This window comes from Anabrus simplex, chromosome 6, assembly GCF_040414725.1.
Source record: "Anabrus simplex isolate iqAnaSimp1 chromosome 6, ASM4041472v1, whole genome shotgun sequence".
NCBI lineage: Eukaryota > Metazoa > Arthropoda > Insecta > Orthoptera > Tettigoniidae > Anabrus > Anabrus simplex.
In genome coordinates, this window is record NC_090270.1 from 185,529,909 (window position 1) to 185,546,130 (window position 16,222).

At 37.1% G+C, this 16,222-nt stretch overlaps 1 protein-coding gene across 2 annotated transcripts in view; it reads right to left on the minus strand.

Annotated features, from left to right (window-relative positions):
- Positions 1–1,001: 1,001 nt before the first annotated feature.
- The window catches only part of Usp7 (Ubiquitin-specific protease 7), a 458,856-nt gene continuing 443,635 nt past the window's right edge, over positions 1,002–16,222 (minus strand). For both annotated transcript variants that reach the window (XM_067150095.2, XM_067150096.2), the window contains exon 23: positions 1,002–1,922. In XM_067150095.2, the coding sequence (XP_067006196.1) occupies positions 1,819–1,922 (104 nt within the window). In that variant the 3' untranslated portion in view covers positions 1,002–1,818. The remainder of the gene's footprint in view (positions 1,923–16,222) is intronic.

A 16,222-nucleotide genomic window follows, 5' to 3' on the forward strand; every position in this document is an offset into this window, starting at 1 on the left:
CCATAGACAGACTAAAATTAAAAATCATAAAAAATCTCCCTCTCCCAATTTACTTCCTTTTCGTCATTCACATTTATACTCAGTACAACCACACAATTACACCAGAATATATATACCATAAATCAGTACATACATCATCATTCACACGACGATCATTATGTTATCGAGTCAAACCAAAACTAAAAATTTTTTGCACCTTTTATCTGGTTGTATATGTTATGCTTCCACTGGCAATGCTCAGTTTCTCTACCAGTTTTAAACAATATCCGTTGATTTCCTTTTAAACAGCAAATCTTGTTTGCAGATTTGAAGCACACAACTCTCAACAACACGCTTGTTTCTTTTAAAGCACTAAAACAAAGGACATTGGGTTGCAGATTATTTTGCGAATAATGGTTGGCAGAAAGCCCTGGAAGATGCAAAAATGTTCAATCGCAGGTAACGTTTTAGGGATGGGATGCTTTATAAATAGAAGGTGTTACCAATTTTATTATATTAAAAGACAATTTCAATTTCTGCAGATGCAAGAGTAAACAACTGCAATTCACAAGGATAGATTTAAACATTCCAGTCTATAGTTGAAGATGTACTAAATTACAGACCTGGCGAAATAATTATACCAACATTTCTTTGTGATATTCAAGAAGTATTAATGGTTTAAGACCATAGGAATATACTATGCATCCATCTCTTTATAACCCAATAACTGTTCTATATGGATGAGAAAACTTTTGTGAATAGGTTAAAGTTGAAAATAAAGATATTAAATAGTCAATAACAATTAAATAGTCAATAACAAAGAAAAATCTCAAAAACAACCACTCAAAATAGTTAACAGTTATATTAGTAATGAAATCTCCTAAACCAAATTTTAATAAGCACTAGACTCAAACATAGTAGTTTTAAATAACTTCTGCAACAGAAGTTTTTTCATCCATATGATAACTACAGCAAGAAATTACAGCTGGAAGTGAAATATTAAAAATTAAGCATGAAAAATGTTAATCTTTCATCATTAATTTTAATAATAAATAAGGCCTTATAAATTATAGCAGGGTTATATAATACCCTACTAGAGTACACTGGATTTTAATGTGATTCAATAGTAAATTCATTTAAATATCCCATCCCTATGTACATATATCTGATCACACATTGGTAACTGCTTAAATAATCCCATCTTTCCAGCCGCCATGTTGTATGACACATGTTCTTGGGGAAATGGAGAAGAAACTTCATCCATAACTTCTGCACTAAGGCTGTACATAGTACAGTAATGGCACCAAACCAATAGCCTTCTCTCCCTAATTTCAAAAGGGACAAAGAGTGGTTGCCAAATCCGAAGTACCACCACGAAAGATATACCACTATCACTCGCATAGTTCACTTCTTCTCATGCTAGTAAACATCAGTAGTATGATTCTCTGATGGGCATGGCCAGATGTTATCACTGGTGTAAACGCACATTCAAAGTGAAAGGGAAGCAGCATTCGTAGGCAAGAGGAATATGTGCTAAAAAACAAAAACCAACCAAAAAAACAAAACCAAAAACAAACAGGGACACTTCTAAAGTCACACAATAATGCCATCCTGGTAATGCTTATCGATTTTTTTTTGCACATACTACACTTCTTGGCCTCTGTGATTAAAACACAGTTCTTTGTCGAAGAAGATATATACAAGATTGTGTATGTCAGTCTTAGAGAAACACGTGCCTCTTGAGCTGGTTACTGTACACATTTCTTTCCCTGACCTATGAGTAAGTTTCTGCCTATCCCCAACACAACACTGGGTAGTCTGAAAAGTGGCTTCATTTCTTCAATTGTAGATTTTGATTGCCTTTTCTAGATAGTTAAACCGTGAACGCTTAGGAGCCTTGTTGATGTGTTCCAAGCCGAGCCATGGTCTGGAAGTTGTACTCACTGTAATTTAAAATATGACAAGTTAGCTTATCTTCTAGAAAGAACACTGAAAAATACTAGTGCATAAAAGTTATACAAAAAAGTAATTATATATCATCAAAAGGTATGAAAGGAATAGAAAAAGCCCCTCTAACTGATTTCTCAAAATTTATACATATCGTAGGTAGAACTATTCAGAATACCGTATTTACTGGCACAATTCATGTCCTGGCTTACACCACACACCGCAATTTCTTAAGGATGAAATAGGGGGAAAAAATATTCCTGGCATATTTCACGCATTGCATTCAACAATAATATCAGCTGTAGTTATGAATCTCTATTTTCTTTTTTGCTAGGGTCTTTACGTTGCACCGACACAGATAGGTCTTATGGCGATGATGGGATAGGAAAGACCTAGGAGTTGGAAGGAAGTGGCCGTGGCCTTCATTAAGGTACAGCCCCAGCATTTGCCTGGTGTGAAAATGGGAAACCATGGAAAACCATTTTCAGGGCTGCCGATAGTGGGATTCGATCCTACTATCTTCCGGATGCAAGCTCACAGCCGCGCGCCTCTATGCGCACGGCCAACTCGCCCGGTATTTCTACTCCTTTAAAGGTTGAACATCATATTTATTTCTGCTCCTTCTTGGCTCCTCTGATGAGTTATCTCAAGATAAAAGACAACGATGCGATGCTTTGTGTAAGGGTGCCTTTGGCCTCTTACCCCCCCTACTGTTCACCCGCGTGACATAGGCATGCTGACTTGCAGTTTCCAAATTAGTGATATTTTCTGGGTTGGCAAGTTCTTGGTGTGGTATTATTCTTCCAAGCGTGATGAGCAGGTATTCAAGCAATATGGCTAAATTTAAATGCCCCATAGTACAGTATACTCAGGAACATGGTAACAGGGCAACGGAAATGTATTTCATTTTATGGGTCCGTATTGAACTTGGATAAAACCAAATTAAAAATAATAAGTGAGTTAATTAAACCTTTTCAATACAAATTAAATAGGGTTTATTAACTAAAAAACTAAAAAATTCTTTGTATAAAGTTGGCTAGAGTGGTCCAATGAAGGCCATAAAATGTAAATAAATAAACATTTAATAGGACTAGTTTCAACCTATTTAAAGGTCATCTTCAGCCATATCGCGTTTAGAAGAAAGTATTTGAAACACGGTGGTTATGAAGATGGTCTTAAAACATAGAAGTTTGACACTATGAAAATTTGTTTTTAGAATTTCATAAAAACACTTTTGTTGTAAGAAATTAGTTCACATAGCTGTAGGAATATATGAGAAGAAGTCTTTTATATTCTTCGTAGTATTCAAGAGCGTAGATACAAATCGAAATTCACAGTCTTGATGAGATGTGGAAGTGGGCGTATATTTATAATGTTGTTGTAGTACAGGAGAAGAAGTCATTTGATATTCTTCATATCACTGCAAAGTGTAGACACACTTAAAATCATTTACAATCTTGATGAGATGTAGAATTGAGCATACATGTTATGTATTGCCTTAGTTAAAATGAGAGTTGAAACAAACATATTATTGTAGTGGAAACGAAATTTTATATAGTAGTGTAAAGAAAACATTGTAATTGTAAAAAATATTGAAGGTATCCATGGAGATTAATCATTTTAAAAATGAAAGTGAAAAGGCACTTGAAGATATGAATTTAGTTAAAATAATTTTTCATTCTTTGTATTAAAATAGTGGAATGAATACTCATCCAATGCTGATATGAAAGAAAGAAAAAATAAACAAAACTTAAGGAATGTAAAATATTAGAAGAAAAGAATGAAAATTGAAAAGAAAGAAGTCGAAATGTGGCTCATCTTGCATAACCAATTGTTGGACTGGGGCTGAAGGATGAGGGAATGGGGGTAAATGTTGAGGAGAGGTGCAAAGAATGGAATGGAAGATTTAATTTAGATTGGTTAAATTAAAATAGTTAAGAATAATGATTGGATCTTTTCACATATTTCATTTTGATTATACTTAAGAGTTAAAATATTGATCTAAATATATGAACAAATTCTTAGTTGTATCAAGTAATGGGCCTTTGTGTCATGTTTTAAGAATTATGAGATCTTGTTGAATATCAGTGAAATTATGGTTATAGTCATGCATATGTTGACCTACAGCTGAAAATTCATTGTATTTAATGGCATTCTTATGTTCTGAGTATTTAGTGATGAGGTTTCTCCCTGTTTGTCCTATGTAAGAAAAACTGCAATCATGATGACATTTTGAGTCTATAAACACCTGAATTAGAGAAACAATTAAATTTATTAATAGAAGTGGAGTTGTATAAGATGCCTGAATTCTTATTATTATTAGTTTTGAATGCTATATTGATATTGTATTTTTTAAAGGTGTTAGTGATTTTGTAAATGTCCTTGTTAAAACTAAAGGTTGAAATTATTGAGGTTTTAGGTTTATCTTTTATTAAAGTAGTTGAAAGGCGATGTCTGTATTTATATCAATGAAAACATGTCGTATCCATTTGATTTTGCGATGAAACGAAAGGTATTTAATTTTTACATCTTGTTTGGACATTGGAACAGTGAAAGCTCTATGAACTAAACTATTGTAAGTAGCCCACCTGTGGGTTATTGGGGGAGTTGAATCATGACGAATTGTGGAAATAGTTTAAGTAGGTTTACTGAAGATTTTATAACCTAAAGAGGTTGGGTTCCTAGTGATGGTTAGGTCTAAATAGTTAATTTTTTGTTCTAGTTCGGATTGAAGTGTAAATTTGATGTGGGGGTCAATATTAAGATTTAGAAGAGTGGACTTCGCACTAGAAATTTTCTCATCTAAAATAACTAGGACACCATCGACATGTCTAGCCCAAAAGAGGATATTGTTAAAATTTTGTTAAAATTTTGTTAAAATTTTGTTGTGTTCTATGAAATCTAGGTAAATTTCTGCTAGTATGCCTGAAGCAGGTGAGCCCATGGCCAAACCTTTTTGCTTGTAGATAACATTGTCAAAAGTGAAGAAAATGTTATCCAGAATTAATTTCAAACCTGAAATGAAATCTTTGATTTCTAATTTACTTAAATGAATGTGTTGATTTAAATTATTTTCAATAATGAGATGGAGTTTGGATATTTGTATACTAAGAGTACATATTAATAATCTCAAAACAGTGGAGTGATGAGGTTGGATTTTGAAATTACTTAATTTATTAATTAGACCTGAAGTCATTTTGATGAATTTTTTTTTTTTTTTTTTTTTTTTGCTAGGGGCTTTACGTCGCACCGACACAGATAGGTCTTATGGCGACGATGGGATAGGAAAGGCCTAGGAGTTGGAAGGAAGCGGCCGTGGCCTTAATTAAGGTACAGCCCCAGCATTTGCCTGGTGTGAAAATGGGAAACATTTTGATGAATTTGTTGGACATAAAATTATAATTCTTTCTGAGGACATAAAATTATAATTCTTTCTGAGGAATCTGTAAATAAATTGTGAAATTTTATATAACGGACTAGGCCTAAAATTAATTATAGGACAGATGGGTACATTAGCTTTATGTATTTTTGGAAGAGCTTTAGTAGTAGGGAGACTTGTTTTCAAGCTTATTCATTTATTTTTCTCTTAGTCTCTGAATAGGAAAGGGGTGTTCTTTAAGGCTTGTTTTAGTAATCTCTAAATTTTCTGGGTAGGATCTTTTTTGACTATGGAAAAGGAACTATCAGAAAATAAATTATTTGTTATTTGTTTTTTTCATACTACCATTATAATGGATAAAACTGATTACATAAATCCATTATGCAGCGTCTGTTCTCTAGGTTAGAGGCAGCTGCACAAGGCGTCTGTACTCCAGAGGAGCGGCCTCATTATCACGTCACTGGATCACATTCAGAGATGTAATTCGGGACCTAGTCCCACACAGGTGAAACCTTGACAGTCAACCATGGAAGATCTTTTAAGGAATACTCCACCGGCTGAACCAAGAGTTCAGAGAAGGCAGCATTCGGATACGGTGGGCTGCCACCTGAAAGATACCGTGAAGTCGGAGGCACGGAAATACCCCAGTACCACATACACGAACGAGAGAAAATCAAGAATCAAACCAAAGCAGATAACCTATTTCTCTACACACAATATAAACTAACTCATGCAAACCGGTAAACCAAAAGTGATCACCGAAAAAATGGACCAACACAAAATTCCTATAAAGGGATTACAAGAAATTAGAAATACTGACCACAATGCCTTGGAATCTCAACGGTACAGACTTTATAAAGGTATACCCGGGAAGAGAGTGATGAAGAATGTCCCATAATTTGGAACAGCATTTTAGATCAGCCTTAAAATAATAAACTCGGTTCAAGAATAATATAATATAATAATTTCGTGTGGCTATTTCTAGCCGAGTGCAGCCCTTGTAAGGCAGACCCTCCGATGAGGGTGGGCGGCATCTGCCATGTGTAGGTATCTGCGTGTTATTGTGGTGGAGGATAGTGTTATATGTGGTGTGTGAGTTGCAGGGATGTTGGGGACAGAACAAACACCCAGCCCCAGGGCCAATGGAATTAACCAATGAAGGTTAAAATCCCCGAGCCGGCCGGGAATCGAACCGGGACCCTCTGAACCGACCGTTCAGCCAACGAGTCGGACGGTTCAAGAATTCAGATCACAGTCTCCACGACTTTCAACGCTCACCTTAAAGGCATCTAATAAAATCTATACTATAATAAATGCCCATGCTCCCACTAATAATAAAAACAACTCCCCAAAAGACCCTGAGGAAACACCAAGTAAAATTATTAGTAGGCGACTTCAACGATCAATTAGGCAGAGAAAGAAAATACTGTGACAATCAGAAAATGGCCAGCACACAAGAAAACAAATAAAAATGGAGAGCGACTAGTTGACCTATGTAGAAACCATAATTTTATCTCAAAATCTACATGTTTTAAGAGAAAACCTCAAGAACTCAAAACATGGAAACACCCTGACTACACTAAAGAAGAATGTCAACTGGATCACATCTGCATGGATAAATACCACCACAGAGAGATCTATAATGTAAAAGTCCTCCGAGGAAGACACAGGTGCAGATCACTACCTAGTTAAAATAAAAATTAAGCTCACTCCCAAGAGGAGACTACAAAAGCAAGCCTCTAAAACTAAAAGAAAAATAGATCCTAAACAGCTAATCAACAATGAAAATGACCAAAAAGCAACTGAAAAAAATAAAAATCACGGATAAACTTGAAGAATGAGTACAGAACCTTAAACAAATTGCAGAAGACCTGGCTCCAATTAAACAATGTTAAAAACACCAATGGTGGAACAGTGAATGTGATGAAACAGTGGAGAAAAGACGTCAGGTCCCAAAAGTCAGACATATCCTATCAAAATCTAGTAAAACAGAGAAAAGAAACTACCCAAATCTTAAGAACAATAAAAAGACAGCATCATAAGGACACACTGCAATTAAAAGAAGAAGAATTCAATAATAATCAAGGGACTACTACAAAACCTTCAGAAAACAGCTCTAAAAAGATGAACTCCCGACCCTACTGATGAAGGATGAAAATCGTAAACTGGCTCATAACAATAAAGACAATGCAGAAATTCTGGCTAAACATTTCAAAAAGGTTCTAAATTGTGAGGAACCTACAGAACTCCTTCATTTGGACACCAACATCCCGATAAAAACATCACCAGAGAACATCAATCACCCCACAATAAAGGAAGTCTACCAAGCTCTGAATAAATTTAAAAACTACAAAGCGCCAGGAGAAGATCAGACCTTTGCGGAAATCTGGAAATATGCAGGAAGATCAGCAAAAGTTGCCCTCCATCAACAACTTGTCTCTATCTGAATTAAAGAAGAACTGCCAGAACACTGGACAACAGCCCTCATTCACCCACTGCACAAAAAAGTAGACAAAACCGACCCTAATAACTACTGGAGAATCTCACTCCTAGACATAACATACAAAATATCTTCAATAATCATCCTTAATAGGATAAGTTTACAACTTGAGAAAGAACTAGGAGAATATCAAGGAGGTTTCAGACCCTGGAGGAGCTGTCCTGATCAGATCATGAGTCTTAAGTTGATAATGGACTATAACAGGAGAAGAAACAGAGATAGGGTGATAACATTAGTAGATTTCAAGAAAGCTTATGATTGCATCCATACAGAATCTCTGTATAAAATTTTAAGGCACTTTGGACTACACCCCAAATTAATAAACATGATAAAATTGACTCTCACTAACACCAAATCAAAAGTGAAGTTTAGGGGAGAAACATCAGAGACATTTGAAATTAAAACTGGACTACGGCAGGGAGATGGGCTCTCACCATTATTATTTAATTGTGCTCTAGAAATGGTAATGAGGGAATGGTTCAGGAAATGTCCCCCAAAAATGAAGATTGGCCGAAAAAAACCAAAACAAACTGTCTGGGTTTCGCCAACGATTTAGCATTACTAGCAGTGGACATAAAAGAAGCAAAAACCCAGATATCAGAACTTCAAAACATTGCAAATAAAATTGGCCTCAAAATATCATTTGAAAAAAAACCAAACAAACAGAAATTATGCCCCAAAAACCAACACAACTAAAAGAAGTTACCATAAATGGTAATAAAATAAAAACTGTAACTCAATTTAAATATCTTGGAGAAGTAATAACACATAACCTAAATGAAAAGATCTCAATCCAACCAAGAAATCAATTATAGACCTCTGTATTAAATAATGTATCCTAATATGCACAACCCATGTGCAATAAAGTTTATATAGCCCGCCTGGTGGCCATGATCGTTAAGGCGCTGAAGTCTAAAAACGGTCTAACACCGAGGTTAGCCGGTTCGAGTCCCGTTGGTCGAAAAAATTTTCACCATCAGAATGTTGGCCGGCAGGGTAGGGGAGGTGGTGGTATACAATTTCTAATCACTAGATTGCGTGCCAAAAGCCTGGATTAAATTCCAAACCTCTCCGCAGTGCTCATATGGAGTGAGGGCATATGACGCTGTTGATGGTGATTCGTCCGTCGGATGGAGACGTTAAGCCTTGAGCAGACCCCTTGGTGCTATTCGACAGGAGTAGGCTATGTACCGGCACTGGGTTTCACCCTCTCCCTACTATCATATATCACGTCATTCATTTCATCTCTCATTAACTCCTCTGATGAGGTTGACGTCAGGAAGGGCATCCGGTCATAAAAAACCGCCACGACAAATTCATCTCACCTCATACCCGACCCCGTAGGGAAACGGGACAAGGGTTGGACAAACAAACATGTGCAATAAAGTTTATATATAATATTTTTTACATTGTTTTCTTTACACTACTGCATAAAATTTCGTTTCCACTACAATAATATATTTGTTTCAAGTCACATTTTAACTAAGGATATACGTAACATATATGCTCAATTCTATATGTCATCAAGATTATAAATGATTTTAAGTGTATCTACGCTTCACAGTGATATGAAGAATATCGCATGACTACTTCTCCTGTACAACAACAACAACATCATAAATATATGCCCAATTCCAGATCTCATCAAGACTGTGAATTTCGAATTGTATGTACGCTCTTGAATACTATGAAGAATATAAAAGACTTCTCCTCATATATTCCTACAGCTAAGTGAACTAATTTCTTGCAACAAAAGTGTTTTTATGAAATTCTAAAAACAATTTTTCATAGCGTCAAACTTCGATGTTTTAAGACTATCTTTATAACCACTGTGTTTCAAATACTTTGTTCTACACGCGATATGACTGAAGATGACCTTTAAATAGGTTGAAACTAGTCCTATTAAATGTTTATTTAATAAATACTATTTTATTTAAAAGGTGGAATTAACTCGCTTCTTCTTCTTCTTGTTTCGTTTCGGCCAACTAAGGACCACGTCATTTCAACTGTTTCCCTTGAGCTTTACTGTTGGTCCAGTATTCCTTCATTCGTATACGGTGTTGCTCCTTTCGCTCTTCCGTCCATGCCTTTTCAGTTTTCATCTTCGGCTTTGGTAGGAAACTCTGATGTTCTTGGAGTTTTTCTTAAGCGGGACATGCTCCTGGATATCTTCAAATGAGATCCCAATCTCCTGCAGATCTTTCTGTACCTCACTGAACCATGCCCCCTTTGCCTTTTTCTCTTGGAGGAAAGTGAAAATGTGGTTGGTTAACCGTGTTGAATTCATTCGGGCCATGTGTCCATAAAAAGTAATTCTCCTTTTTCGCATCACATCAGTTATTTTCTCCACATGCGAGTACAACTCCTGGTTGTGCCATCTCCTAAACTCCCCGTTGTCTCTGACTGGACCTAAGATTTTTCTCAACATCTTTCTTTCCTTGGCCTCCAATTTCTCCATCATGCCTTTTTTATTCATGGCGAGACATTCCGCTGCATATAGTGCAATAGTGTTTGATTTTTGCATTCAGAGATATAGATCTTTTGTTATAGACATTCTTAGACGGTAAGCCATTTCCATTTTATTCATGCGTGAAGAAAAGGCTTCTTTTTCGGACAAGATAGGTTCTATCCATTCACCAGATACTTACATTTTTCAACTCGCTTGACTCTTCCGTGAATCCTTCTAGCTCACTTGGCGCCAGTTTGATGTTTGTAATGAATTTCGTTTTCTCAAAGGAGATTTGGAGGCCTGCCTTTGCAGCTTGTGTTTGAAGCTGATTGATCTGCTTCGTGGCCGCATCCAAGGAATCAGCGAAAACCGCGAGATCGTCTGCAAGTGCTAGACAGTCAATTGAAAGGTTCTTGTTCTTGTGGCCTAGTCTGACTCCGCTTTCGACTCCTTCATAACTCATTTCTCTGCGCCATTCACAGATCAGTTTTTCAAGAACGCAGTTGAACAACAGAGGTGAGAGACCATCTCCTTGCCTAACTCCTGTCCGTATTTCAAAGGCCTCTGAAATCTCTCCTCTAAACTTCACTTTTGAGATGGTGTTGGTGAGTTGGATGATCACTCTTGTTTTACTGTCCAAGCCAAATTCCTTTAAGATCTGAAGTAGGGTAGTTCTATCAATTGAATCATAGGCCTTCTTAAAGTCGATGAACGTTACTACAAAAGGCTTGCTCCTTAGTTTAAGATATGAAAGGACAGATTTCAGATTCATGATCTGCTCCACACATGACCGTCCTTTCCTGAAACCTCCTTGGTAATCACCCAGCTCTGGATCTAGCTGTTCTTCTGCCCTGATTTGAAGAGCTTTCGAGAGAATTTTGTAGGTTATAAGTAGGAGGGAGATGCCGCGATAGTTGTTAACATCCGACTTGTCACCTTTCTTATGAAGTGGGTGGATTAGGGCAGAAGCCCAGTCACTTGGAAGTCTTTCAGTGTTCCAGATTTCACGTATGATGTCCGTTAATTTTTCCACTGGTTTGTCACTAGCAAACTTCCACAATTCAGCTATTATCGAATCTTCACCCGGCGCTTTATTATTCTTCAAGGATTGGATAATCTGTCCGACTTCCTCTTTCGTAGGTGGAGCTGAATCTCGGTGAACTGTTGTTTTATCTTTAAATGTGAATCGGGACATTGGGGCCTCGCAGTTATTATTTTTAATTTCGTTTAACAGGGCAGCAGGGCATAAATTCGCAGTCTGAACTTAATAATCTTCAAGAAAAAAATTCCGAAGAGTGTAAAGTTTATGAAAGTTGAAGAATAACCATTGGAATATGTTCAGGCTGCATGTAGGGATGGACATGCTGTTACCCATGAAATGATACAATGTAAAGCAAGCATGACAGCCATGAAGCACACCATGAGACTCTCAGACTTCAAGGTGAGCAGGGGCTGGATGACTGGATATATGAAGTGAAATAATTTCTCACAGAGATGCCAAACATCACTGTGCCAAAGAATGCCTGAAGACTACAACTTTCACAAACAGGCAATGCCGATGAGACACTAGTGAATTTCAACACGACTCAGAATTGAACCATTTAAGAGAGAGGTGAATCAAGCATTATTGTGTGGACTACAAGAAGTGAGAAATAAAGATGAACAGTCATGCTTGCAGTAACTGCAGATTGAAAGAAACTACCTCTATACATTATCTTTAAAGGAAAAACGTCGTAGGTTAAACTTCTAGGTGAGATACCTGTTACTGCTAATAGAAAGGCTGGATGGATGGAAGGATCCTTGGTAAATGATTTATTTGTTCAGCTTGGATAAACTGACCTTACTGGGCGAGTTGGCCGTGCGGTTAGGGGTGCAAGCTGTGAGCTTGCATCCAGGAGATAGTGGGTTCAAGCCCCACTGTCTGCAGCCTTGAAGAGGGTTTTCTAAGGTTTCCCATTTTCACACCATGCAAATGCTGGTGCTGTACCTTAATTAAGGCCACAGCCGCTTCCTTCCCACTCCTAGGACTTTCTTATCCCATTGTCGCCATAAGACCTATCTGTGTCGGAGCGACGTAAAGCAAATCATAATCAAAATCAACATTGGTCATTGCATAAAATGTATCATAATTGGATGGCTGTAAGTGTGCGACTGGAGTTGTGTATGTAACATGATTTTATCAGATGAAAACAGTCGAGGTGCACACGGTGTTCACTGCCTCATACTTTACGGGCTTTACAACTCAGCATAACTGCAATATTGTGCAGTAGCTGGATAGAGATAAAGTTACCCTGTGACATATTCCCCAATCAATCGAATTAATGATGTAATTCTCGCACCTAAGTTTTTAGTTGTAATATAATATAAAAATTTAAAAAAAACCACATGAGAATTAAACCAGTAAATACAGTATTATCTATTTTCACTTTTTGTTCATAATTTTAGCAACGAGAAGTACTCTTTAACCCTGATTATCCTTACTGGTATTCTAAGCTTTTAAATTTAATGAAATTAAACAACAAGACACCGAGCTCGATAGCTGCAGTCTCTTAAGTGCGGCCAGTATCCAGTATTCGGAAGAGAGTGGGTTGTAACCGCACTGTTGGCAGTCCTGAAGATGGTTTTCTGTGGTTTCCCATTTTCACACCAGGCAAATGCTGGGACTGTACCTCCATTAAGGCCATGACCGCTTCCTTCCAACTCCTAGACCTTTCCTATCCCATCATCGCCATAAGATCTATGTCAGTACGGCGTAAAGCCAATTGAAAAAAAAAAAAAAAAAAGTTTAGAGAGAAGTTTCAAACTTATTGTTTACATACTACTCATTGCAGGTATTAAATTTTATAACATGGCCAGAAATACTTTCAAAGTGAATAGTCTGTAGGTCATTATATTGCAAGTTAATTTTAAATTACTAAAAATACAATGGTACTTTCAAAATTATCGTCAGAAAATATTAAAGAATGGATCGTATATGATACAATGACTGCATCCATGAATGATGAAGATGAATCAGCAGGTATGGTAGACCATAAGTCATACAGCAGATAAATACACATAAATACAGGGTTTAGCTTTGGAAGATGTTAGAATGATTTTGCTTGCCTGAAGCTTAACTCGCAAGTGTCCAGTACAGTAAGAGATGGTAATTCACATCTCTGTTATTATGGAGGATGATTTCACTGATAAATAGAGAGAATGTGGTTTTTCTCCAGTCAGTTGAACACAATTTATAATACAAATGAGAAGTTATGACATAAAAGCTAAAAGAAAAACATTATTAAATACAAAATCACGTTCTGTACATTTGAGGGACATCTCTATTTTATCATTCGCATCAAATTAAAGTAAGACTTCCCTGGAAACATACATGAACAATATACACATACAGTATATGTTTATGAATGGTTGATATGCTGATGTGCTGAAAAAAGAGCAGGTTAAATAGTGGTACACTGAATGTTCCAAAGTCTATAAATCAAATTTTAGTTACACCGAGTGTCAATGTGGAGTGTAGGTTGTTCAAATACTAAATTTTTATTCTTTGAACTCTCATGTTTTAGACCAGCAACCTACAATTCACATCGGCGCAGTATACAGAGTAGTCTAAAACAACGCGCGCGCGCCGCACGCACGCACGCACGCACGCACACAAAAAAGGATCAACCCCAAAGTGGGCAAGATCACAATCTGCATCTCATTTAGTGACTTTGTTCCAGCCCTCCCTCAGACGATGCACAATGCTGCAAAGCAGTGAAATTCCGCTAGACTTCTCTGCCAGTGGCTATAGGATAATTTTGCAAGTGTATATAGCAATATAAAATGAAAGGCTGAAAGAATTTGGTCTTGGTGGAAATGTAGTCCTACCTCTCACTGAAGCATGTGGAACTGAATCAAATAGGTGGCATAAAATATTCTTTGACTTTACATCTCTGAAATTGTTTCTTTTTGCTAGGGGCTTTACACCGTACCGACAGATAGGTCTTATGGCGACGATGGGATAGGAAAGGCCTAGGAGTTGGAAGGAAGCGGCCGTAGCCTTAATTAAGGTACAGCCCCAGCATTTGCCTGGTGTGAAAATGGGAAAACCATGGAAAACCATTTTCAGGGCTGCCGATAGTGGAATTCGAACCTACTATCTCCCGGATGCAAGCTCACGGCCGCGCGCCTCTACGCGCACGGCCAACTCGCCCGGTCTGAAATTGTTAAGGCATCTAGCTTGAAAGGGAATAAGTGCAACAGGGACATTTCAAGAAAACCTGACAGACAAGTGTCCTCTTCGAAGAAAGGTGGACAGGAAAAAAAGAAGAAAGGGGATCACATGACTGCAGGAGTTGTGGTGGTGTGTTGCTAATGCGCTGGAATGACAACACTGTTGTCACTGCTGGTACGAAATACAAACAGATGGAGACATGCGAAGCACTGAAGAGGTCTAGCATAAAAAAATGCAGTGTCTGTACTGCAATGAAAACTGTTCAAGTTCTAAAATAATGGCATGCAAAGAGTGGATCAGCTTGACCAATTTGTACTTCACCCAAAATGAATCTGTGGATATCAATCAGTAAATACATAAACATAAATAGAGTAGTGTATACAGTATTGCAGTAAGTCTGTAATGGAAATTGTAGGTCCACTTTACAGTGTAAATTGGATAATGTAACACTGCCTAGCTTGCAACATTATCGTACATTGTAAATGTTGAGTAACTAGTGTTGTTGTACTGACCCGAGTGCACAGTGTCCAATATAACGGACGGCCTGTATAAATAAAACTATCACTTGTATGAATGTTGGAATGTATTTCTACGATTGTTAAGAGTAGAAATCTATATATATAAAATAATACTTTTGTCTGTACATTGCTCAGAATTTAGAAAGAATGGTCGTGTCCACAGTAACAAGGAAATGCACTTTTTAATTTTCACTCATCCCTGTCTGTCTTTATGTATGTACGGGCATCACGAGAAAATGGCTAAAGATAATTTAATGAAAATCGGAATGTAAAGTCAGAGAATGAGTCACTGCAATCTAGGCTATAATACATTTTATTCGTGCTGAGTGAAACAGTAGTTTAGGCAAAGGCCTAAAATTTAATTCTCAAATATTTATGTTATTAGTCGTCCTATCGATAAATACTAGATAACTAAAGTTATATAGAATTAAATTTCCGATCATTTGTAATGGCTAAGGATGACCCTTAAAGGGTTGAAACTGGTCCCATGATGTATTTAATCTGAATATAACTCACATCAAATATTCTTATAATTGTGTAACTGAATGTTTATAAATATTTGGATACCTGAAGTAATTTGCTGGTGGGATATGATGCTCTCGAGCATTGTGAAATGCTTATACATGATATAGATGTTGATTCCCATAGGGTACCTGAAATATTTGTCCTGAATGAGTAAATTTATAATCCAAAATATAAATGGTCCATTATTGGACATTATAAATTTTCCAGCCAACTCATTCCTGGTTGCCAGCATTTTGCCCCCATGTGTTACGTTGGGCTCATCAGTCGGTACCTAGCACATCCACCAAGACGCATGGCTAGTGCATACCGTGGAGGCCACTGCATAGGCTACTTGGAGCCACCGACAGTGCCAATGCACTATGAGAGCTGTCCTGAGAATGATTTTCCATAGTTTACCATTCTCCTGCACTAAGGCAACTGTCAGAACAGTTCCTAGTACAGTTTACAGCCGCCAAACCCCTCACCTTCTCTGAACATCTCTTTCACCGCATCATATGTTCCTGGCCTGAGAGCGTTACTATCTAGGAGGTCCGCCGTCCCATTCACGGATGTAATAATAATAATAATAATAATAATAATAATAATAATAATGGACTGCTCGAAGCATTCTGCAGTCTAAGATTTTGTCATTACTGAAACGGGTAAATAAGCTAATTAGTTCTAATCAAGAAATAATTTTATAAGAAGTTAGTGATATTCTGAGTAGTTAATA